Source organism: Arachis hypogaea, chromosome 14, assembly GCF_003086295.3.
Source record: "Arachis hypogaea cultivar Tifrunner chromosome 14, arahy.Tifrunner.gnm2.J5K5, whole genome shotgun sequence".
NCBI classification, from domain to species: domain Eukaryota; kingdom Viridiplantae; phylum Streptophyta; class Magnoliopsida; order Fabales; family Fabaceae; genus Arachis; species Arachis hypogaea.
The window spans coordinates 128848514-128872736 of NC_092049.1; the positions used below are offsets into that span (position 1 = coordinate 128848514).

The window sequence follows — 24223 nt, forward strand, 5'->3', positions numbered from 1 at the left end:
CGTATGAAAGAGGAAAAATGCTCCTACAAACTAAATCCATACGTAACTCAATCCCTCTCTAGTATGGAATTTGGATGTTTTCTCCGTATAAATCTTTTTTTAAGGTTAGATATTATACAACAAGAGTTTTTTTTTTCACTAGATGAAGTCACTTACATATATGATATATATTGTGTTCTATTATATATTCTGTCTCTAGTAAAATTGTTGATATATAAAATTTGTTAAGTATAATCTTTTAAAAAAAATTTATCATTCATCATATTGCTACTTTTTATCTCATTTATTTTTTTAATTGGATGCTTTACTAATATTTTTTTCAAATATTTAAATTGAGTTAAAATTCTATTATTATTTTTTTATAATAGATACTACTCTACTTTATTTTTTATAGCTTTATTTTTTATATTGTTTATACGTGTGTGATCGCTCATCTATTCTAATATTGTCATTTCTATCACACTTAACTCATGTTTATACTCACTCTTTATTATTCAATACTTTATTAATATAGCTGGTCCAATGGCAGTATAATAAAATTTTTCTTTAAATTTTAACAACACTTTTTGTCACATGAACAACCAAATGCAATTCTCACTTTGACAAGCATGCTTATATCGGATGTTTTACATTCTCCTCAATTTCAATATTTCCACTCTCTTGTATAATACACCCAATGTATTTTAAAACACTTTACTTGTAGTAGGGTAATTTTTTCAATTTTCACTTTTGTATTATTGTTTCCACCCGCCTACCAAACTTACAGTCCACATATATTGTCTTAGTTTTTACTGCGACTTATACTCAAATCGTACCCTCTAAAGTTCCTCTCGGCAACAATAACTTCTTATTTAAAGCTTCTCTTGTTTCTTCCATAGAGACGATGTCATCAACAAAAAATATGCACCATAATACTGATTTTTGGATATGATCAGTATCAAAACTAATGTAAAGAGATATAGGCTTAGAGATGATCCTTGGTGCAATCATACACCAATAGAAAACTCCTTTGTCGTACCACTTTGAGTATTTACACTAATTATAACATCATCGTACATATCCTTAATTGCACGAATATATGCAATCCTTTCCCTCTTATTTCTTAAGGTTTTTCATAGAATCTTTCTTGATACCATATCATATACTTTTTTAAATTAAAAAATATCATGTGTAGAGATTTTTTGTTACTCTGATGTCTCTTTATCATTTTCCTTTAATAAGTATATAGTTTAAGTGATAGATCTATCTGGTATAATGCTAAATTGATCCTCTGAAATCTATATTTTCTCTCTCGACCTTTGTTATATCACCCTCTCTCATAACTTTATGGTATGAATCATAAAAAGTATTTACAAATTTGATTAATTATATTATTAATAATATTATTAATGTTATTATTAATATTAATAAACAGTTACCAACCATTCATATATTGTCAATTATAATAACACTACATATTATCATTTGGCTAAAAAGACACAACGCTTTAAAAATTGTATATATTTAAAATATTGTACCTATCGACAATAGAAAAATCACAACAATTTATGTATATAACAAATGATAATTGTTGTGTGCAGTAGATATATACAAATAAATCATTGTCCATTAATTTATATGCACACTAATCAAGTGTGTATTTTAACTATTAAGAAGATTTTTTTTGTATAAGAGAGTTAATAATTTTTTATTAGGGTTAAGTACGATTTTGGTCCTTAACGTATAAGTCAAAAAAATTTTTCGTCCCCAACCTTTTTTTACATATAAAATCGTCCCTAAGGTTCGAGTTAATTTTAAAATTATCCTTCGAAAAATTATACCATTCTTCTTCTTCACCAAAATACTCAGCAACAATAATGAATCAAAAGCAAAAACAACGAAGTTATCTCTTCTTTTTTTTCTTCTTCAGCAACAATAATGAAGCAAAAACAAAAACAGAATTGGAAATAGAAGAAATAGAAGCATAAACAGAATTGAAAACAAAAGTAGAAGCAAAATTGAAAATAGAAATAGAAGTAGAAATAAAACATAAAAAACAGAAGCAGAATCAGATGCAGGAGTAATAAAAGTAGAAGAATAATGGATTAACAAAATAAGAAATAGAATCAAAATTAGAAACAATGTGGTTAATAAAATCAGAATCAGAATCAAAATTGGTGGATTAACAAAATTAGAATCAGAAACATGTGATTAACAATCTGATTAACAAGATCAAAAACAGAAGCAAAATTGGAACCCTAAGGAGAATAGGTTTCCCAATCTGATTAACTAAGTTCCATTGCAGCTTTAGCACGGTCCTTCAACAATTGGAGGGAGAGAGAGATTGGTACTTTTAGAATCGAAGATGCTGAGGAGTCAAAGTAAGTCCCCATTAGAAGACTCTAGAAAGTTCCAGACCTTATGGAAATTGCCGGTGGTGGTGATAGAGAAAACCTATGGCGAAGGACGTCGTCGTTACAGCAGCAGCAACATAGGAGGGCGAGAGTGCAATCGAGGGTGACTTCGGCGATTATGTGACGCTCGTTGAAGGACTGGGCAGTGGCGACACGGATAACGGAGTAGAGGTTGTCGCAGAGGAGCTGAGTTCGGCGCAGTCGCAATGGCTTTCTCTCCCTCTGGTTCTGATTTCCGACGGCGACGGCAGCTCCAAACCTCGCTGGCGCAATCCCCCCTTTCCCCCTCTTCCTTTCTTTCCTTCTTCTTCCCTTCCCCTCCTTCTTCTTCTTCCCTCCCCTCGGGATTCCCTTTTCCCTCCCGTTCTCTTTCTTTTCTTTTTTTTCTTTTTTTTTATTTATAATTTTTTTGGTCAGGGTAATTTGATAATACAAATTAAAATTTTGGTAAAAAAAATGATTTTAAAACTAAATTAAACTTTAGGAACGATTTTGTATGCAAAAAAATGTTAGAGACGAAAAAAATTTCAGCCTATACCTTAAGGACTAAAATCGTACTTAACTCTTCTTATTATTACAAACTAAGAAATTCATTGATTTCATTGTATCTTGGGAGAGTATTATCATCAACCCTATAGCAACTAAGTGTGAGGACAAATATCTCTAAAAAAAGCTATCTAATCGTTCCTTAAAATAAAATAAATATAAGATTTTAATTTGTCATCTTCTTAATAATAATTTCCAACAATTTTAGAGAGATATCTTTAAAGATGGCTCAAAATTAAAATACTACGTTTAAGGTCATGAATCAAGAGTTCGTCAAGTTAGATAGCTTTGATAGAACGAACTTCAATCATTGAAAGGATAAGATGATGTTTCTTCTTTCAATTCTCAATCTTGCATATGTGATTGACCCAAAGACTATACCAATTGTCGATATCGGTGAAAATGCCACACAGAAAGAAAAGAAAAAGATTACTCAATTAAAGAAGAAACATGATGAAGATATGTTTATATGTTGAGGTTATATTCTCAACACTTTATCCAATCGACTCTATGATTTCTACATGTCAATTCAATCACCATTGGAGATTTAAAAATTTTTGGAAAAAAAGTACAATACTGAGCGATAAAGAACAGATAAGTTTATTATGATAAAATATTTCGAATTTATTATGAATAATACTGTGTCTATTATAGATCAAATTCATGAATTACAAATTCTTGTAAGTAGATTTCGTACATGATATACAAATAGTGATCCCTGAATCATTACAAGTTGGAGCAATTATTTCAAAATTATCTTCATTTTGGAATGGTTATAGGAAGAAACTTTTACATCTTGGTGAAGACTTTACAAATGAAAAATTACTAAGGTATATACGTTTAGAGGAGAAAACTAAAAAATGTGATATTGTGTATTTTTTTTCAAAGTTTTAAAGTGAATCATATTGGTGAAAACAACACCAATAAGAAGAAAAGAAAGTTCGTAAAGGATTCTAAGTAAGATAAAAAGAGATAGAGACAAAGAAAATGCTACCATTGTCACAAAAAATACATTACATCAAAGAATGTAAATTAAACTTTTTAAAAAGGAAGCATGAAAGGCCAATTTAGTGGAAGAAAAAGACCTAATTGTTATGGTTGTAGAAAAATGCAAAATATGCATATTGGTATGATTACAAAACTCAGCATGGCAACACAAGAAAAATTACTTGAATGGTGGTTAGATTCTGAAACTACTGTCCATGTTTACAATAATCGCAACCAATTCAAAAGATATGAAGAAGTGGACAACAGAGAAGTTTTAATGGACAATGACAACTCAACCAAAATTTATGGCTAAGGAATTGTGGACTTAAATTTTACATTCAGAAAGAAATTAAGTTTAATAAATATACTTCATGTTCCAGATTTGAAAAAAAAATTAGTTTCTATTATTAGTTTCTTATATAAAAAAGATTTAAAGTTGTAATAGAATCTGACAAAGTAATCTTACTTAAAAATGATGTATTCATAGAAAAATGATATTATATTAAAAGCATGCTTAAACTTAATATTAATAATAACTAGACTAAAACTTGCGCGATGCGCGGAAAGAAAAATTAGTATATAGTATATATTTAAAAGTGTTATATTACCTATAAATTGATTAAATAATATATAAATTAATATTAAATTTAAAAATACTATACAAAGTATTATTTCTGCTATTTGTATATAATTCAATATAATTATTCAAGTAGAACAAAATATGAAGTAGTGAAATGTTATATATTTTAAAAAAGATATAGATATTTGATATTAGAATCGTACAAAATTACATATTCATTTGTTATTTTTATTTTTATATTATTTGTAGTTGACAAATTTATTAGTCTTCTTATATATGTGGTATTTGTTTTACTTTTTTATTTTTGCTTTTTATTGAAGTTGTTTATTTGTTCTTCCTCTCATTTTTTTGTAAAGATAGGATCTTTCTAAACTATTAATTTGTTTGAGTTTTATACAATCCTTTTTATTTTACCTTTGTATATAAATTTTTTATTTAAAAATATCTCTTGAATTTTTTATATATTTTTTTTATAGTATCTTGATTGATATGCGGTCTTCGTCTGAAAATATTAGTATTAGTATTAATTTTTATAATTTTTTTAAAGAAAATAGAAACTTTATTCAAATAAACAATATAAATAATGTTTTGAATAATTGAATGTTTTAGTATTATCTATTTTATTTATCAAAATAAAGGGGTCGAGCGTGTTGGTGTTTTATTTGTTTTTTCTAGAATTTACAAATCATATTTTTTGACATAATTATATGAAGAGGTTATATGTAATTTTTTACCTATTTTTTATGAGTAGTTTTGTGTTTGATTATTTGATAGATAGAATAAAAAACAAATTTATAAAGTAATAATGAATAGCATATTGAAATAACCATAAGAGACATCAAGATATAATCAAGCCAAATAATAGTAATAATAGTAAGAGTTTTATAGAATATGTATAATTAGGTAAAATAGTATAGGGTTTAAATATTGGTAACTGAAAATTTTTATGATTATTATTATTATGACACTTTTAATGCACATATAGTTATTGTATTTAATCCGTATTTTATGTTTCAATTGAATAATTATGAAATAAAATTTAATTTATAAATTTATCTTGTTTAAAGATGGTTAGTTGATTACTATCTATTGTCATCTATTTAAAATTATTGACATTACATCATTAAAAAGAATAACGTAAATTAAATTCATTATATAAGAAGTTGATATCGACTTTTATATGATACAAACCTGTTTATTCTACGACCAAAAATAGAAGAAGTAAAGTCTACTCGTTATAACTGACCCAAATGTGAATTAAACAAATGTGATTAACCAAATATTAATCATGCTTATTCGGATTTTGATCAACATAATTACCGTGTCCATATAAATAAACTCATATTTTGCAAGAATAGAAAATATGCACACTTTTGTGACAGTTAAAAACATTATGTTAAGATTAAAGACTATATAGACAAACGTCATTTTGAATTATGTATTTTTTATATTTTTATGTAAGCTTTTTTGTTCTAAATATATTATTTATGTTTGAGCATGAATAAATGGAAGTTTATTAACAGAGAAACAATTATATATAATTTTCAGAAAACATATACGTCTTTTCAAAAAAATATAGATCAACCTTATTCATAAAAGAGTCTTATGCATGTATTTTTTTTTTTTTGTAACAGTATTCTTACAATACAAACTTACAACTTTAACACAAAAGTACAATCCTGTAAAACTACATATTATTTTTTATTTATAAAAATATTCAACAACTTAAAAATCATATAAATATCCATTCACATACTCTAAAAAATAAACACATGATATACAACTTTATTCATAAAACACATTTATGTCACTTAAAAGTCATTCATCATACTTCTTATAAAAAAATATGGAATTTATTCATCACAACATACTTACAGAAAAAAAAAAAACTTTTTTATTTTTAAATATTTGTTATCATAATGTGATCCCCTTGTCCTCCTGTTTTATTTTGAATCCCATGGAACTTTGCAAATAAATTTTATGAACAACTATATTAGTTATTTGCTAAAAGTTAAAATAACTTTAAAGTTGAAATATATTGTTTGTAATTATTTTATTATTGTATAAAATAGGTGATTCACATAAAAAATCTCATACTCAATCTAATTATAAGAAAATATACAAGAATTAACATTAAGATAGTTCGTCAAGTAACACTTATAAAGAATGTTGTTTAATATCTTGATTTAGTGATTATGTTAATTCAAGTCTTCTTCTTTTTGTTTGGCTGACTATCATTTTCTTCTTCATTTTCTTTCTAATAAGTACAATTGAATAATTACTTAGTACATATATTTAGCAAAAGTGGAGAATAAAAAAGAAAAAAAGAGATATGAGATTATTTAAGAGGAGATAAAAAAAATATATAAAGTGAATGTTGATTTATATAGTAGATACAAAAAAGAATAAATATAAAAGATAAAAATAAATTAAAATTTAACTCAATTTATACGTATTAAAAAATTAATAATAGCATTGAAAACATATATAGAGTAATAGATTTTTTTATTACATAATAAATATTAGTAATGGATCTTTTTATTTTGTGATTAATATTGAAAACATAGAATAACAGATATTTTTATTACATAATAAATATAAGAATAGTAACATATTTTTTTTGTTCTGTAAATAAATTAAAAAGTATTTCAAATAAATAAAAAAAATTAAAAAATAATTTATTTAGATTAGATATATCAATTAGCCACTTAAACTAATGTGATATCATAGTAAAAAGCTAAAAGACTAAGAATGCATCTAAAGATTATCTTAAACTCTATTTTAATATATTACTAATAGAAGTGAATATTTTTTTTGTATATTATTGATTTTTGTGATTTATGACATAATAGATTAGCACACTAAATTACAAATCAATTGAATATATGCATAAAAAATAACTATATTGATTTTGGTAACAAGAATTTTAATAAAAAATGTGATATTGCATACAATCCAAAATTACTAAGTAATTTTTTTTAAAGTTAAAAGAAATAGGCATTTATTAAAATTGATTCATAGTGATATTTGTGAATTAAATGATAATATTACTAGAAAAAAAAAAGATATTTTATAACTTTCATTGATAATAGTTTTAGATTTATTTATGTGTATTTGTTTAGAAATAAATATGAAATTTTTGAAATGTTTAAGAAATATAAAATAGAAGCAGAAAATATGTATAATAAAAAAATAAAAGTTTTTCGCAATGATCGAAGTAGAGAATATTTTCTAATGAATTTGATAACTTTTGTAAATTACATGGTATTGTATATGAATCTTCTGCTCCGTATACTTCGGAACAAAATAGTTTGGCAGAAAAGGAAAAATCGTACGTTAATGGATATGATTAGTTCAATGTTACTAAATGCAAAATTATCTTACAATTTGTGGGATGAAACATTATTAATAGCGTGTCATATTCATAATAAAATACCATCAAGACATTGAAAGATTTTTTTTTATAAAATATGAAAAGAAAAAAAAATCTAAATTGGATTATCTGAAAGTGTAAGGGTGCTTAGTCTTTTTATCAAATTCATGATTAAAAGAGAATCGAATTGGAGCCAAGAGTCATAAAATACACTTTTATAGAATATGCTCAAAATTTTAAAGCATATAGAATATTAGTTTAGTGTCAAATGTAGTTGTTGAATAAAGAGAGGTAAAATTTATTGAAAATAAATTTATCAATAATTCAACTTCTAATTCATAATATCCCCAAAATAATACCAATTCTTCACAAGAAATAAATTATCAAAATAATAAACGTTTAAGTAAAAAAGAATTGATCGAAAGTATTTTTTCTCCGATCATCTAGTATCCTCTTAAACGTTAGAGTCTCATTAAAAACTAAAGTATGGTTAACCAATCGACGCCTTTCTTTTCTAAGCTTTTTCACACTTCAATCAGGATATTATCTAATTTTACTGTCCTTCCCTTTTTCATCCGCTTTTAGAGCCTCCCCTTACTTCAAACTCTCGAATCATTTAATAGTAGTTGAAGTTTTGGTCATCTTTCCTCGTTTGTAATCAACCAAAATACAAAAGATTCTCTTATTCTTTATTAAATAATTCATAAAAATAATTCCTCCATCTTTTATTAAATACTCAACTTTCAGATCAAAATCTGATTATTCTTATCGTTAATACACTTAACTTGATTCAAAACTTTAGTTCTTCTTCTTTGACTATATATATATATATATTTCCTTTTTTTATACCCAATTACTAATAATAAAGACTCTCATACATTCTTGTTTTTGCTTAGCTCGCTGTTATTTTTGTCTCTTTTTTTAACAATTTTATGTTTTTCTCAATTTTTAGCATTGTATTTTAAACTCTTTAAAATATTTTCTCTTATTATATGTGAATTTTAATTTTTGCTAATATTTTGTCTTATTTTATTTATGAATAAACTATAACAAGGATATTATATTTATAAAACGCCCATAAATGACAGCAAGAGAAAAAGAATTTCATGGTTTCATATATAATGATATCTGATATCTCATGTTCATGTCGCATGCTTGTCTCTACTATTTAGGGCATGAATTATTCAAATTAAACATAAAAATACTTTACTTCATCAATCACTCAACTAACATTACCTGCAACGGGACTCCGTCCCTAGTGTTTAATGTTTTGCTGTTTTTTTTTTTTTTTTTTTGTTCCTTTTCTTTTTTTTTTTTTTATATCTTTTGTCAACAAAAGAAAAAAAAACATATGTATATAACTGCATCAATAATTCAATATGTTACTATTTGTATTACATCTGATACTGTTTTTTTCTCTCACCCCGACAAAATCACGAGTTGGCTAAACCTAATATAATAAAATTGATATATAAGATCAAAATTCATTCTGTGCTTTGAACCTTATTCATAATTACAGTGTATTTAGACTATTAAATTTATTACATGACACAATTTTATTTATATATATGATTTTAATAAGACACAAAAAAATTATAAATTAATCATTTGCTCCTTATTTCTTTTTTCATATTATTTCTTTGCAAAATAAAATACGAAAATAAAATAGCAACTTTATCTCCAATTATCTACATAAAGAAAATTGCTTTTAATAATTACCTTTGATGCTTCTAAATTATATTAAACTAAATTTGAGTCTAGCATATATATTTAGAGCTTGTTTAGGTGAGTTTTTAAAAAAGATTTTTTTTAATTATTTTTTTTAAAATTTTATAAAAAAGTAAAGTAATTTTATGTTTGGATATCTCATACAAAAAGATCTTTTTATTTATCAATTATATTTGGATATAACAATATAAAAATACTTTTTTGTTTATTTATTACATGAAAAACATCTTTTTAAAAAAAAAAGATCACAGCTTCTCAAAAAAGATATTTTTTTATTTTTCTAATGCTTTTACTTTACTATTAAACATTTGCCAAATACGTTAAAAATAAAAAAAGATATTTTTTATTAAAAAAAATTTATTAAAATAATATAGTACCCAAACAAACACCTAATTATATGTATTAGTTTATTTCCCACTAAAAGTAAATAAATAATATATTTTAAAATGTACACAAAAAAAAGTAAAAATTATATTAAAAAATGTGGATAGATACCTATCGTTGTACTAGTAATATAAAAAAAAATAATTACTAGTCACTATAAAGAAACATAATACTTTTTTTTTTTTTTTTTACTTTTTCTTGGTCTTGACATTACTATTTTTGTTAATGGAACATCTGGGAAGACAGGTGTGAGACATTAACTATATATTCAGGACAAATTTTGATGGTAAATTTTTTTGGTGTCTATTATTTAATGTTTAAATTTTAGCTAATTTATATTCATAATAAATTTAAATATTTAAAAATTATTTAATTTTATATTTTTAAATTAAATATTAATTTTAAATTTTTTAAATTGAACATTATTTTTTAGACACAGGAACAATTACCAATTTTGATATCAAATACAAATAGATTTGTAAATGAAGCATGTGAGGAGCTGTTGGCCTAAAAATAGTGCAGTTGGGTCCACATCCCTTTCTTCTCCCAACGGTGATTTATTGTTTATGGGACAAAAAGCATTGCTCTCTGCACCACATATATTGTCACACAACACATGTTGCAGGTTTTACCAATTCAATTACAATTAAATAATGTGCATTTATTAATCATATAGTTTATACTTTAATGTAATGATATATATATATATATAAGCTTTTGCTTATGAAAGATGATGTGTGTGATTATTGTTCATTATTAATATAGTAGTTGTAGTGTTGTACTAATTCATTGGGATACACTTATGGTTTTTACTTTTTAGTCATTGGAATTGATTGTATAATTATAAATAAATTTACAATACTCGCCCACAAATTAAATAACTGTTTTTTAAAGTTTTAGTATGCATGTTAAGATATTATTAAAATAAAAACTCTAAAAATAATTATATTATTGTTTTGAAAGAAATATTTTTCTTATAAAATTATAAAATAACTATATTATATTATGCTTAAAAAAATTAAATAAGGGTTAAAATTATAAAAATTAATTAATAATATATGAAAATTATGAAATAAAAAATATAATTAGATAAAAACTTTAATTAACCTCAAAATATAATTATGCATGAACAGAAGGAGTTTTGGATTGAACTTTATTGGGATGGTGTGCGATTATTGTTGTTGTACTTTATTGGGATATATACACTTACGGTTGTTAGTGATTAAATAAAATTGGATTGGATAATTATTATTTAATATAGTAGTAGGAAGAAGCAATGAATGAATGAATTAGTGTGTGTCATATATAATAACAAGTTTGTTGTTACATGGAAGCAGTTGCATCAGAGTTATGGAATCTATTGGAGTCATCGATACTGTTTTAATGTTGTTTTCAGTGATCACAAAAGAAAGGTTTCAGGGGTCACACACAACCTTAGCTTGTTTGGGACCACATCCATGGAATCTAATAATCTAACCCTCGATCTTATTTTCTCCGTGTGCAAAAATATTGGCTGCAACTATGCGTATTATTATTATGCAATGACTAAGAGAAAGGGATGTACTACCCTATCTATGTTTGTATCTTTATATAATAAAAAAAATGTATTTTTCGTTGCTTATATATTTAAAGTACTTGTTAATTTAAGAATATAAAACAAAAATTTTCATTAAAAAGTCAATGTAGTAAATATTATTGAAAAACTAAAATCTCATAAATTTAATAAAAATATTCCTTTTATATTTATATATTAACGAATGCTTATTTACCAGAACCCTAAAATATTTAAACTTTAGTATCTTCATTTTATCTTCCCAAAGCTATTGTTTCCTTGTTAGAGAGAGGAGTGCGAGCGAACAATGTTATTGTCTACATTATTTAAACGTTTTTAATGTACACTAGATAAAAATTATAAAAAAAAAAAAAAAGTCCATGATACTAGCTATTTGTTATTAGGGTTAAGTACGATTTTGGTCTTTAAAGTATAGGGCAAAAATTTTTTTTGTCCCCAATCTTTTTTTGCATATAAAATCATCCCTAAGATTTAACTTAATTTTAAAATTATTTTTTTACCAAAAAATTAATTTTTATTTCTAAATTACTCCTAACAAAAAAAATTAAAAAAAGAAAAGAAAAGAAAACGGGTTAAATTAAAGGGAGAAGGGATCACGCAGAGGGGGAGGGAAGAAGAAAGAGGAAGGGAAGTGCCAAAGTAGGGAAGAGAGGCCGCCGCCGTCGCACTGCGCTCGTTGCCGCCGTTGAGCCGCGTCGTCGTCGCCATTATGAGCTGCTCTGTCATCGCTAGAACCGCCACCGTGACGCTGACCGCAAAGAGAGAGGGATGCGCGAGCTAAAGGTAAAGGAGGAGTGTCGCCGCCATTAAGCCAGCTCCTCCGTTACTTCGCGTCCTCGCTGCTCCTCTTTCTCGCTAGTTTGCCGCTGCTCCTCATTGCTCGACGTTTCCCCTCGTCACTGGGTTTCAATTCTGATTCAGATTAACTTGATTATTTTGCTTCTGTTTCTGATTATTCTGCTTCTATCCCAATTCTGATTTTGTTAATCATATTGTTGTTGTTGACTCTGATTCCATCTTGGGTATTGATTCTATTGTTTTTCTTTTTCTATTTTTCTATTTCTATTTTGCTTCTGATTTTATTCCATTCTTCTATTTTTCTGTTTTGATTTTTTGATATGTTGAAATTTTGTTACTGTTGTATTCTTTTTTCCTGTTTTGATTTTTTGATATTCGTTATTTGAAATTTTGTTGTTGCCGTTGAATTATGTTGTTGTTGTTAAAATTTTGTTGAAATTTTAGTTGAAGAGGAAGAAAAAGAAGGGATATAATTGTGATTGAGGTGAAAAACTGGATATTGGTATTGCTGTGATTGAGAAGAAAAATCGGTTATTTTGGGGAAGAAAGAGAATGGCATTTTAGTCCGAAGGATGATTTTAAAATTAAGTTAAACTTTAGGAAGGATTTTGTATGTAAAAAAAGGTTGAAATCGAAAAAAAATTTCGACCTATATCTTAACGACCAAAATTATACTTAACTCTTGTTATTACATGGCGACAAATAACTTTTAATATAAAAAGAATAGTAGATGAAATTACAAAAAAAAAACTATATCTTTTACTTTTTATATTCACTTGAAATGTTTAGTTTAAGATTGATTTTAATACACTATAATAATGTAATTGTTTTACACTATATAAGATAGAAAATGTTAGATGATTAATATTTTTTATTTTTATCTTATATTTGAATTGAAGTAATATTAGTTAATTTTCTCTTTCTTTGTACTAAAACTATTAGTCCTTATCATTCTCTAAATTATAAATTTGAACACAAGAAAATAATTATTTTTTATATCTCTTACTATTAAATTGTCATGTAAATAAAAGTATTTTGTGGAAAGCAGAGGATAATACCACGGTTGATTAAAATTTATTATGAATGTGCTTTGTGTTAAGAATAATATGTTTAATTTAGAAATAACATTATCAATTTAGGAACGACAAATTCAATCCGTTAATTGCATACTCAATAACAAACTTTTTCAAAACATCCTCAAAATAAAACTCTACTTTTAATATATAAATAAAATTAGTTTTAATTTTTTAATGAGTATCTTAAAACTTATTTAAAGATATTAGAAGTGTTTGATATACATTAAGAATTTTGACTTTGTTCCTTGAACATTAACAACCAAAATAGTGAAATCGCTTTTGAGATTATATATAAAAGATGATTGGATTTTCTATTTTTTTTTCTCTTTTATCTCACTGCCACTAAACCTAGTATCAAGATCAGTAGAAGCAAATAGTAAAATTAACTTGGCGTGAGAAAATTAAGTTGAATTGCTCTAACGGTTAGTTTAAAATTTAAATTTTATTTTATATATGTAATAATTTATTAATTAGAAATAATCATATACCTAATAATTTAACTAAATTTATTAATATAAATTAATATTTTAATTATTATTTTCATGTGAAAATATGTTGATGACGTGAGTAATCACTCTATGATAGAGAGATGAGAAACAATATAATCTATATATTAATTATGATTTTCTATGGTGGCTTGGCTACAAAGTAAAACAATATAATTAAAGGTGAGTGGGGCTACTTTAATTTGGTGGGGTTGGGAAGATGCATGAATTAAGGACCACAATGAATCAATGAACTACAAAACAGGGCACTCACTCCTAATTCAATCATTCACACCAACTTTACCCTCATTCTTACATGCATAAACCAAAAACAGCACGTGGAGTCCTTTCATTCGTTTTACATTTCACCTAAACTCTTAAATATCAAGCAAGACATTCTGGTAAAAAGTGCTGCCTGCTTCAGAAAATGACCTTCTATATACATGGTTGTTCATGGGATTAGCAAACTCAATCATCATTAATAATTAATTAATGTTTTTATATAGGTTTCTGGTGCCACTTCGGTTTGGTCATTATTTTCCTAAAATATTACACACTGATGCCTAATCCTTTAATTTTATGTGACCTCCTGCACTTAAAAGTTTTTTGTTTTATATTTTATTTTCAGAATTTTATATTTAAAATTTTATGAAGAAAAATATAAAAGTAACTGAAAATAATTTTTTCTTTCAATTTTTCATAAAATTAAAAAATGGCACTAAAATTAAACAACATAGAAAATTAATAAATAAATAAATAAAAACAAGCAGAGAAAGATTTCTTTATCTTCTTTTCTTTCTTCCTTCATAGAATCATTATTTAATGTAGAATGGCGAAAAAGATTTAATTAATATGTGTTCTAAAGATATATATTATTAATTGAAAATAAATTTATAAAAATATAAAATTTAAGTCTCTAATAATATATATTTATTTTACGTTTATTAAGAAAAATGAAAAGCTTTTCTGGGCGAAAAACATTCGGTCTAATGTGAAATGATCTTAATTGTGAGAAAACGAAGTTCATATCTTACAAAATATTTGTCAAATTATGTACTTTTGGTTGTTCGTGTGCTGTTGGCTTTGGTACGAACGAAGGATCCATATTAATATAAACTGGTAGTTAACATGTTATTATATATGACATGTCAGTTATAGTGTATAATTGTACTTTTGGGATAAAAAATAGGAAAAGTATAGGTAAACAATGAAAATATTAAACAATGTAAACAATAGATATATCGGATGTTCATTTTACTAGTGTATGAATGGTTATTTTAATATTAAAATTTAGAGGTTTAATTTGGAGATGTAGTATGTTTTTATTTGATTGGTGGTTGTTCATATTGTTCAACAAAATCATTGTCCCCCTAGCATTCCCCTAAAAAATAATCCGATACCTATATTTGTATTGTAGTAGTATTAATTAATGGAAGTTGTTGACTTGTTGTGAAGCTAGCCGAGGGTTTTAGAGGAGAGTCCCTAGATTCTAGACTCTATTGATGAATAACTAGTGGGTTAATAATCCAATTTTAAAATATAATTTCATTCTTAAAAATAAAATATTTGTTAAGAATATAGACGTAAAAGATTTTTATAGAAAAGTAAATGTTTATACATTTAATATCATTGAAAATATCATGATCTTATTTATTTTAGAAAAAGAAAAACTTTCTACATTTATATCTTGAACTTATATACTTATTAGTAAAATTCTTTTGAATAGTGTGATATATAGAGTGGCTAGGTAATTCGTCTTTTTGTTTTTTGGGACCGTGTGGAAAGGGTAACTTCAACCTATTAATGTACCTTTTAAGCATTGGATCCCCCTCTGATCCCTTTTTTTCTTTTTGTTTCTTTTAATTTTTATAACTGCATGCTATGGGTTAAAAAGGATTCTCAATCCAATATCCATATGCTATATATCTAGAAAGAAAAAAAATAAATAAATAAAACAAAGTTGGACCTAAGTACTTTTTTTTTTTTGTCATGGGACCTAAGTACTTATTAGAATATCAGTATAAACCAAATTTGTCTGCTACACCTACTTGATCATTTAGCAAATTAATGTATTCTAAGCAGTAGAATGATTTTTTTTTTCCGAAAAAAGATAGAAATCTGGTTTTTAAATAACGATGATTTGTAAATAATAACAAAATGTACAATATCAATTAGATTTTGGATCAATCATTTATTTGCTAGCCTTGCATATAATAATACTATATCTTTCATTTCAAAGCATATAACCCTACATTGCGATATGTGTGCCTCACATCTTGTCGTTTGACAAAAGAAAATGGAAATGAACAATACCATCGATTTGCATAAAAAGACAAAATAGTTGGTCATAAACAGTAGGGAATAAATTATATAAGCAAAAGCATTATGCACTAAACAACATTATAGAAATTAATTAATTATTCATTAGGATGTACAAAAAAATGTGTTGATCCTTTATTGGTACATTATCTTATTGGAGTTGGTAATCACAGAAGACCATTGAAAAAATCCTGATAAAACAAACTTTAGGGTCAAGGTAACCTTTATTAATAAATTGAAAAAGGAAACTAGAATTTTCCTAATGTACATCGAACTCAACTTTTGTACAATTATTTTTTGTTTCTCTAATTATCTATATTTGTTCTAACTTCTAACATAATAATAATTGTTATTATACCTTAAAAGAGAGGTCGAATATATTAGGTTAAGTAGCATATGTTCATTTTCGTATTTCAATGCCGACACTTCCCATCTTATCTTTAATCTTTATCAACTCTATTAAATCCCGGGAACCCATGTTTTCTTTTTTCCTTTTTTTTTTCCCCTCCTTGTTTCTGACTTCGAGTTCTTTCCAGTGTTTTGGCATAATCCCCTTAGCAAATTGCAAAATTATTACAAATATGAAAATACAAATGGTAGATTGTAGCACTCATTCATAAATATTTATGCATCACATAATATATTACAGATAAACATAAAAGGAGAGGTGAGAGTAACATGTCAAATTAAAGCAGAAAAGTTAAGAAACGCATTCCAGCAAAGATGTATAATTTTGGTCCCTCCTGCGGCACCTACGAATTAAAGTCCCACCCCACCTGGAGACCCCTCCGGAAGTAGTTAGTGACTTAGTGCTCTTTCTTGATAAGAGTGCTCAACTACAATGTTATGTTATTATTATCAGCTCATTATTATTAGTCATTATTAGCCGAGTAGTTAAAATTACAATGGCATTATAAAGAGCGGGCTTAGGTCAACCTCATGATTCCCATGTAAGTTAAACCAAACCTAACTACATTTTTGTATGGAAAGTTGGAAACGAGGAAAATATATGAAGAAAAAGAAGAAAATTAAGGTGATCTTAATTGCTATTCGGAGGTTGCAAGATGGCGCAGCAGAGTTATTAATATCATTACCTGGTCAACTACAGGTGTTTTTTCTCTTAAACGACTGTTATCCTCAAAGCCTAAATTATACTAACACTATTTGGTACATTAGGTAATGTATAATTTCCTGTATTATAAGAAAATAAATTTGTTATATTTTTTTTATCTCATATCAATTATTTTTAATATTAAAAGAAAAAATATACGTATAAAATGTGCACAAAAAGAATACATATTGTATTCCTTCTAGTTGTTTTCCCTTTCTTTTTTTGGTCTAGCATTCATTGGAGTTTAGAAGATCATATCATAGCACAATGTACAAGGCAATTCCTTTTTGGACAGGTCAATTTTTTCTTTCAATTTTTTTCATGGGCTACAGGAAGACCCACTGGTCAGAGCCCCAATACAACGCTAATTTTCCATTTTGTAAAGGCGTGAGATAGGAGGACTCTATGGGCTTTAACGTATTACGCAGCCCATTAACCAAAGAGAAGTCGAAGTTAAACTTACCAATAACATATAATTACCAAAAACAAATAAAAGGTGTAACATATAATCCCTGTTTGGGGATGATGCATTGAGACAAAGGTAATTTTAACGTATTACGCTAATTTTCTTTCACGGATTAGTCCTTAACTTTAACCTGACGAATTGGGAATAACGTGGGAAACAAAAAAAAAAAAAAAAAAAGTAATCATTCTTGAACCGCACAACAGAGTACTCGTTTTGAACTTACTCCACTCTCCACATTGAATTCATCATTCAAGTGGAAGACTTTTCTATTTAATGATTTCCTTTATCACGTTTAACTCATCTCAACTCTCATAAGTGTGTCTTACACAGTGAGATCAGGTGGGATACACATGATTTCTCATTCGTGTAAAGTGTTGCAGTATTGATATAATTGTGTTACAGAAAAAACAAAGTTTATATGAAAAACAGCATTTTATTGTAAAACAGGAAATATGCTAGACCAAATTATAAACAAAGTTTATATGAAAAACAAACCATGAAAGAAACTTGCAGATATTTCACCAGCTAAGGCCTGAAAGAAATAAATTACAGCTTCATTAACTAAGAATGTGGTCTTATTAAAAAGAAAATGAAATAAGTATGAGGTTTATAGCGACCAGTTTTAGGAAATCGTACCTTCAACGATTGACTACAGGTTTAGAATACCTTCTCTTGCGCTTCCTTGCTCTTTGGATAATCCTTTGCGCTTCTTCAGTTTCTTCCTTGGTGAAACTTCCATATAGGTCTTCCCCGTGAAAATTTAGAGTTATAGAACATTAAACTTTAGTGAAAGTTGCCGTAAAATTTCCAATAGCCAACAAATTACTTACATTGCTTTTTTATAACTACCATAACATGTATAGCATATACAGGAGTAGCACCCTACGCAAACTCCCATAACTAGATAAGGTTTTCAAATAGATCATCGTTGCTGTTACCTTCTTACTCAGCGGAAAGTGTCTCGCAATGTTTCTAAGAATCTAGATCATCTTTCACACAAAAAAAAAAATCTAAATCTGATTTCAGCCATTATTCCATTCATACAGGATTTTGTTGACTACTATATAACCGACTATAATATCAGAGATAAATTAATTAGGAACTAGGTGAGTAAAATATGATAATGGGACAAGGTGATATTTATTTCTGACACGAGAGTTAAATATAGATAGATGATAATAGAGAGAAGAGAAGGTTCAGTTCTAGTTTTACCAACCTATGTTTTCTTCAAAGCAGGAACAACTTCCAGCAGTCTCCTCAGAAGAAGAATCAATGACAATTACAGATTCTTTTCCTCCCCTTACATACTGCCATTGAAAAATAATGCTTGGAAATTGATAAAGCTTTCACAGGTATACTAAGATTCGCCGAACTAATAAGCATAATTCTTTTGCATGAAAAAGAATATTTACATCACAAGTGTCTTTATCGTGTACGTGTGTTAATATATGACTGTCATCATATGACATGGCCTATAATAGAGAGAACAGAATGATTTATGGCATGAAACAAACAATTTGGAAGTACCTTTTCAGTGTATGGCTCTTTTTGCTTCTGCTCGTCAAGACATTTATCTGAAAATGTAACTCTGGCTCTTTTTACTTGCTTCCAGATTTCCATTTCTTCTTTTGAAGCCACAGTACCATGTAAAGTATTTTTCGCTTCGCTGAAATTTATTTATTCATTTATTTAAAAAAAAAGAAGCCTATGACCTTCATATCAACTAATAAGTAGATAGATTACTAATATTAACTGAAAAGTTCTCAGGTACATACATATTTGGAGGTTGAGGCCATTCCCGTTTGGTAACCTGGTTGCTTATACTCTGCAAACATCATAGCAAGTTTTTTTTTTTTTTTTTTTTTTCTGAACTGATTTGTTTAACAATTCAAGTAGAAGGTAATGTGTGTTAGGATTTGGATCCTCTCCATTTCCTTAGAATTAAGATTTATGGTGTCAGATTTTATAAGGAGAAAATACAATAACTACTTCTCTATAGGACTGGTGGAGTCCCGCACAGGAAATGGCAGATGGAAATAATTTTGACTTTCTCCCTTAGAACTTGGCAATGTTATGTTCTTATGGAAAAAAGGAGTTGATCCAAAATCCAGTCTGTTAACGATCAAGTCATAGATAGAGAACCTTTGTAGATAGGGTAGACTGTGCCAGATCCCTCTGATTGAAGCGTTTCAAATTGCAAGAGATTTCCTGCAAGTACAAAAACGGTTTGAGATATCCCCACAATGCAATTATATGAAGAGACTTGCTTATCAAAACCTGTGAGCTGTTACTCATTTCCATATACTACATGCCTGCATTTCCTCAGTGAATTTGGCATGGATTTCTTGTTGCAGACTTTTAAAAGAGGTTTCTATTATCTGTGGCAAGGTTGAAACTATCAAAGATACTTCCTGTAACTTCTCTTGGCTTGTAAACTTGCACAATTGTTCAGATAACAATTTTAAGTTCCCATCAATGCTTGCTTTGATCTCTTCTTGTCCTTTTATCTGGTTTAAAACGTCTCTTAGCTGAATGAACACAGATCAGTTAAGAAATAATGCAAGACAAAAGAGAAATTAGTTATTACCATTAATTGCAGTGAGTTATCGTGAACGATCAGCTTCTGCCGAATGCATTCCACTGAGTTGAAAGTGACATTTAAAATTATGAATCAAACTAACAGGTGACAGACGAGATCGCAAAAATACACCTAGACTATAAGAATCTGAAATTAGATTTAACTTGGTTAACGAAACAAAGTCCAAGTTGAGCAAACTGACATCTTATATAGTTATATTTAATAAATAACATTTTTGAGAAGAATATTTTGGAAAAACAGTAATTATAAACATTAGTAATAGAATTTAAGGTCAATGAAATGAAGCACTAATACAAGAAGATGATATGGTTCCCTTTCCATTTATATGATTTTAGAACTTGTATATTGAACAGTCAAACACAACTGTCATAAACTTTTTTTTCAGAGTATTAGATGAATCACTTACTCTCTAAATTATTTTCCTTTGTTCCTTTGTTTACTTGCATTACATCACTTTGAACAGAATCCAAGATCATTGCAAACCTGCTCAATGAAGTTTCCATTATCCCGATTCTGTGTTCAAGTCCTTCACTTAACTGATCTGAAAGAGCAAATAATAGATTCAGCTTTTTCTTCCTTTATTTAAGAACTCATAAGCAGGTAAAAAGACACTGACTTTTCGATTGATCCCGTCAAACATTTCAAAGTCTATATACTAAAGAATTAAGTTGTAGAATCATAACTCATACTTCCATGAAGTGCCCTTACTTTTAGGATCTGCAGAATTCCATTTGGGCCTGAAATTGGATGAAGATATCAAATTAGGTTGTTGACTCTCTTCCCTTGAGTATGTGAGTCGGGGAAAGCAAGAATTCCTCCTAACAGATTTATGATGTTCTTGAGAACACCCTCTCTGGTAGGAATAAAAGAGCGCAATAACATAATATCAAAACTATGCAATGTAAATATTTTTTTTTGAAAAAAATAAGAGCCAGTAAATAACTCAAACAAACAAACAATCTACTTAAAAACGTCTTATATCTGGATAGTGGTGCTAAGCTAATGTTTCTACTAACCAGAACAATTAACACGGTTCTATACCTATAACATGTTTCAAAAAGCTAAGCAGAGTAGAACAAATACATTAGAAACAGAGAATTGCAAATATATTAGAAACTCCCCGGATGTTGTATAAGGAAAACAAGTAAACGCTGTAAGTAATAATGTAAGAAACGTAGAATATAGTGAAATGTATAGCAAACTTGTAAAATCTGCCAAAATCCATATAAGTAAATAAGAATCTCCAGTACATTGATGATTGATCCCACTATCGAAGAGTTACAAAATGAGCGTGAATTAACATAAAGCTGCTTATGTATTACAGTGAAACAACTACACGGTTAATTTCTTTCTTGCGATTCATGCTAATTTCTTCAATCATGGCAGAAGATTATTTGAGAGTTACAGATAATTCATTAGTTTATGAATTTAGATCTAAACATACTAGAGCTTTGAAGTTGGAAAATCAATATACTTTACTTTATATGGAAACAGAAATTGTATGCATTACGTAAAATACCAGTTAGGGGGATTTAACCTGGCCATTTATCACAGCCTCATCAACTGAGGTTTGACTTTGAGAGAACTGAGAAAACATTGCAGGTTGAGATGAAAGTCCAGTACAGAACGATTGCTGTGATGGTTGTGAGCGAGGCTGTGATGACTGCAACCCGCTTGCTACGGTGTTAGGTCTCCTTAAGTTCGTTTTCGACAACAAAAAATAATAAGTAATATATATAATAAAAAACTCACAACTATTAAATAATGAACCTTATAAGGTTACTGTTACTCATTTAGATCGCAGAAAACTGAAAAATTTTAACGTAGGGAAAACTTGTTTCCTTTCAGCTCTTACTAGTCTCAATTCACAAGTCACAACATTGAACCAATTAAGTTCGAAACTATTTGAATTTTGACGTAAATAATGCAATGTAGTTATTACATATTTCCAAGTGAATTTAAAACTTGACAGGATCCAAAACGAATTTTGGAAAAAACATGATACACGAGACGCACAATGATTATTGATAACAGGAACCATAACTGAACTCGAAATCCAGCAAAATCTACTCAAATGAACACATAGAAGCGGAAGGTAACGAATCCACTATTTGATTCTCCGGTTTTATTTTATCATAAAGAGAAATTAATGATTAATTAATTGAAATAAAATAAATAAACATTTCATGAAGCTAGTTCAGTTTTTAAGTGGAGAAATTCCATATATCTACGTTCATTTCTAACCTAATATAAGCATGCTCTCTACCGATTAAAAAATTTCTTGATCCACCAAACCTATCGAAACAGATGATATCATAATTCAGAAATGTTTACGTCTAGTTATTACTACAGCGAGCTCAAACAGTAATTTTCCTTTTGCGCGAGTGAGTAATGAGTTGTTAATTAATTATTAAAGTTCGTTCCGACTCCAATTTTCCTGCATTTTCTCAGATTCGAAACAATGAGAACGAAAAGGAAATATGAGGAAAAAACCTTGCGTGTTGAGGTAGGACTGAGATAGAGCTAAGATCGCAGGCTTTGTTGATCTTCATCTCTTCTTCTCCGTTCAGAGATCCAAACGGTTTTTCCTTCTGATTTAGATGCAAATCTCTCTGTTCGTTCAGATCGTGAATATTGGAACGAACTGAACAGAAGGAAAAACAAACGGAAAAAGAAAAAGAATTGAAGATTCTATTCAGAAATTTGAGCATGCGAGAAATAGAGATGATGATATGCTCGGAGAGAGAAGTGTGTGCGCAGTGGTTAAACACTGAAATTTGAATGAATGGCGGGAATGGGAGTATAAATGGCTTTAACTAATGGCCCTTTTGGGCCTACATTACTAGGCTTGTGCTTTGCTTATTGGATCCATGGCGAAACAAAAGAATAGATTCTATCCATTGAAAACAACTCTTAGCCCAAAAAAATTGAAAATGGAAAAAAAATATTTATATATATATATATATATATATAAATTTAATTTTGATAAAAAATTTGTATATAATGATTCAATCAAATTTGTATATTTATATAACTTTTTAAGTAATAAATCTTAAAATTAATTATTTTTACTGATGTAACGATGTCCAATTTGTTATTTATGTAAAAAATTTTACACTAACAATATGAAAATTAAATTTATATTTTAATGAAAGTGTGGCATGGGTTTCATAGTATTATCTCATTAATAGTAAAAATTACATTCAACATGTTCAAGTAAACTTTTCAATTGATATTCTTCATTTTCTTGTTATTTTCACATGTATTCACCTAGGGAATTAGTTGGCCAATGCCCTTAATTTTGATAAATTATTGTATCTATTAATGTATATGTTAACCAAACACATGAACATGTTCAATAACAAAATTAAATGAATTACTCTTCAGCTTCTTAAAATACATATTTAATGTGCAATCTAAGAATATTACTATTTAGAAAAAAAAATCTCCTCAAAGTCTCTGACTTGCATCGATCTGCTAGATGTTTGTCTAACTGGTTTAATAACTAATAATGTTCCAGATATGGGGATTAAAGTAATTGTTTTTTTGCTAACTTTGTTTTTTCTTTTTATTCCCATACATACCAGAACGGCTAAACCCCTTCTACTATATTAACTTAATATTTAATTCATGGAGTAAACTATTGGTTTTAACTTTTAATTATAAAAGATTAATTTGCTGACAATTTTAATTATATAATATGTAAATTAATTTAAAACCCATAAAAAAATATTTTAATTCAACAAAATCATTCAAAATCAATAGTTCATTAAGTAATTTTGTTGAATATTTTAAATAATCATCT

General features: G+C 27.5%; 1 protein-coding gene across 1 annotated transcript; it reads right to left on the reverse strand.

Annotated features, from left to right (window-relative positions):
- Nucleotides 1-18024: 18024 nt before the first annotated feature.
- Nucleotides 18025-23181, reverse strand: LOC112744105 (putative recombination initiation defects 3). The gene is made up of 12 exons (XM_025793605.3): nucleotides 22912-23181; nucleotides 21956-22112; nucleotides 21127-21271; nucleotides 20825-20959; nucleotides 20407-20459; nucleotides 20132-20326; nucleotides 19962-20027; nucleotides 19595-19644; nucleotides 19347-19485; nucleotides 19036-19126; nucleotides 18456-18564; nucleotides 18025-18351 (listed from the first exon to the last, which is right to left on the reverse strand). The coding sequence occupies exons 1-11, from the start codon at nucleotides 23127-23129 to the stop codon at nucleotides 18458-18460; spliced, it is 1356 nt and encodes a 451-aa protein (XP_025649390.1). The 5' UTR covers nucleotides 23130-23181; the 3' UTR covers nucleotides 18025-18351; nucleotides 18456-18457.
- Between the last annotated feature and the right edge of the window lie 1042 nt (nucleotides 23182-24223).

Bases quoted from the DNA above. Each gene is read 5' to 3' on its own strand.
- LOC112744105 (XM_025793605.3), bottom strand. From the start codon at position 23,129: ATGCTCAAATTTCTGAATAGAATCTTCAATTCTTTTTCTTTTTCCGTT. The intron at 21,272-21,955 runs GTTAAATCCCCC...TATTCCTACCAG, and splicing joins AGGCTGTGATAAATGGCCAG to AGAGGGTGTTCTCAAGAACA. The intron at 18,565-19,035 runs GTTGGTAAAACT...TTCACGGGGAAG, and splicing joins CTGCTTTGAAGAAAACATAG to ACCTATATGGAAGTTTCACC.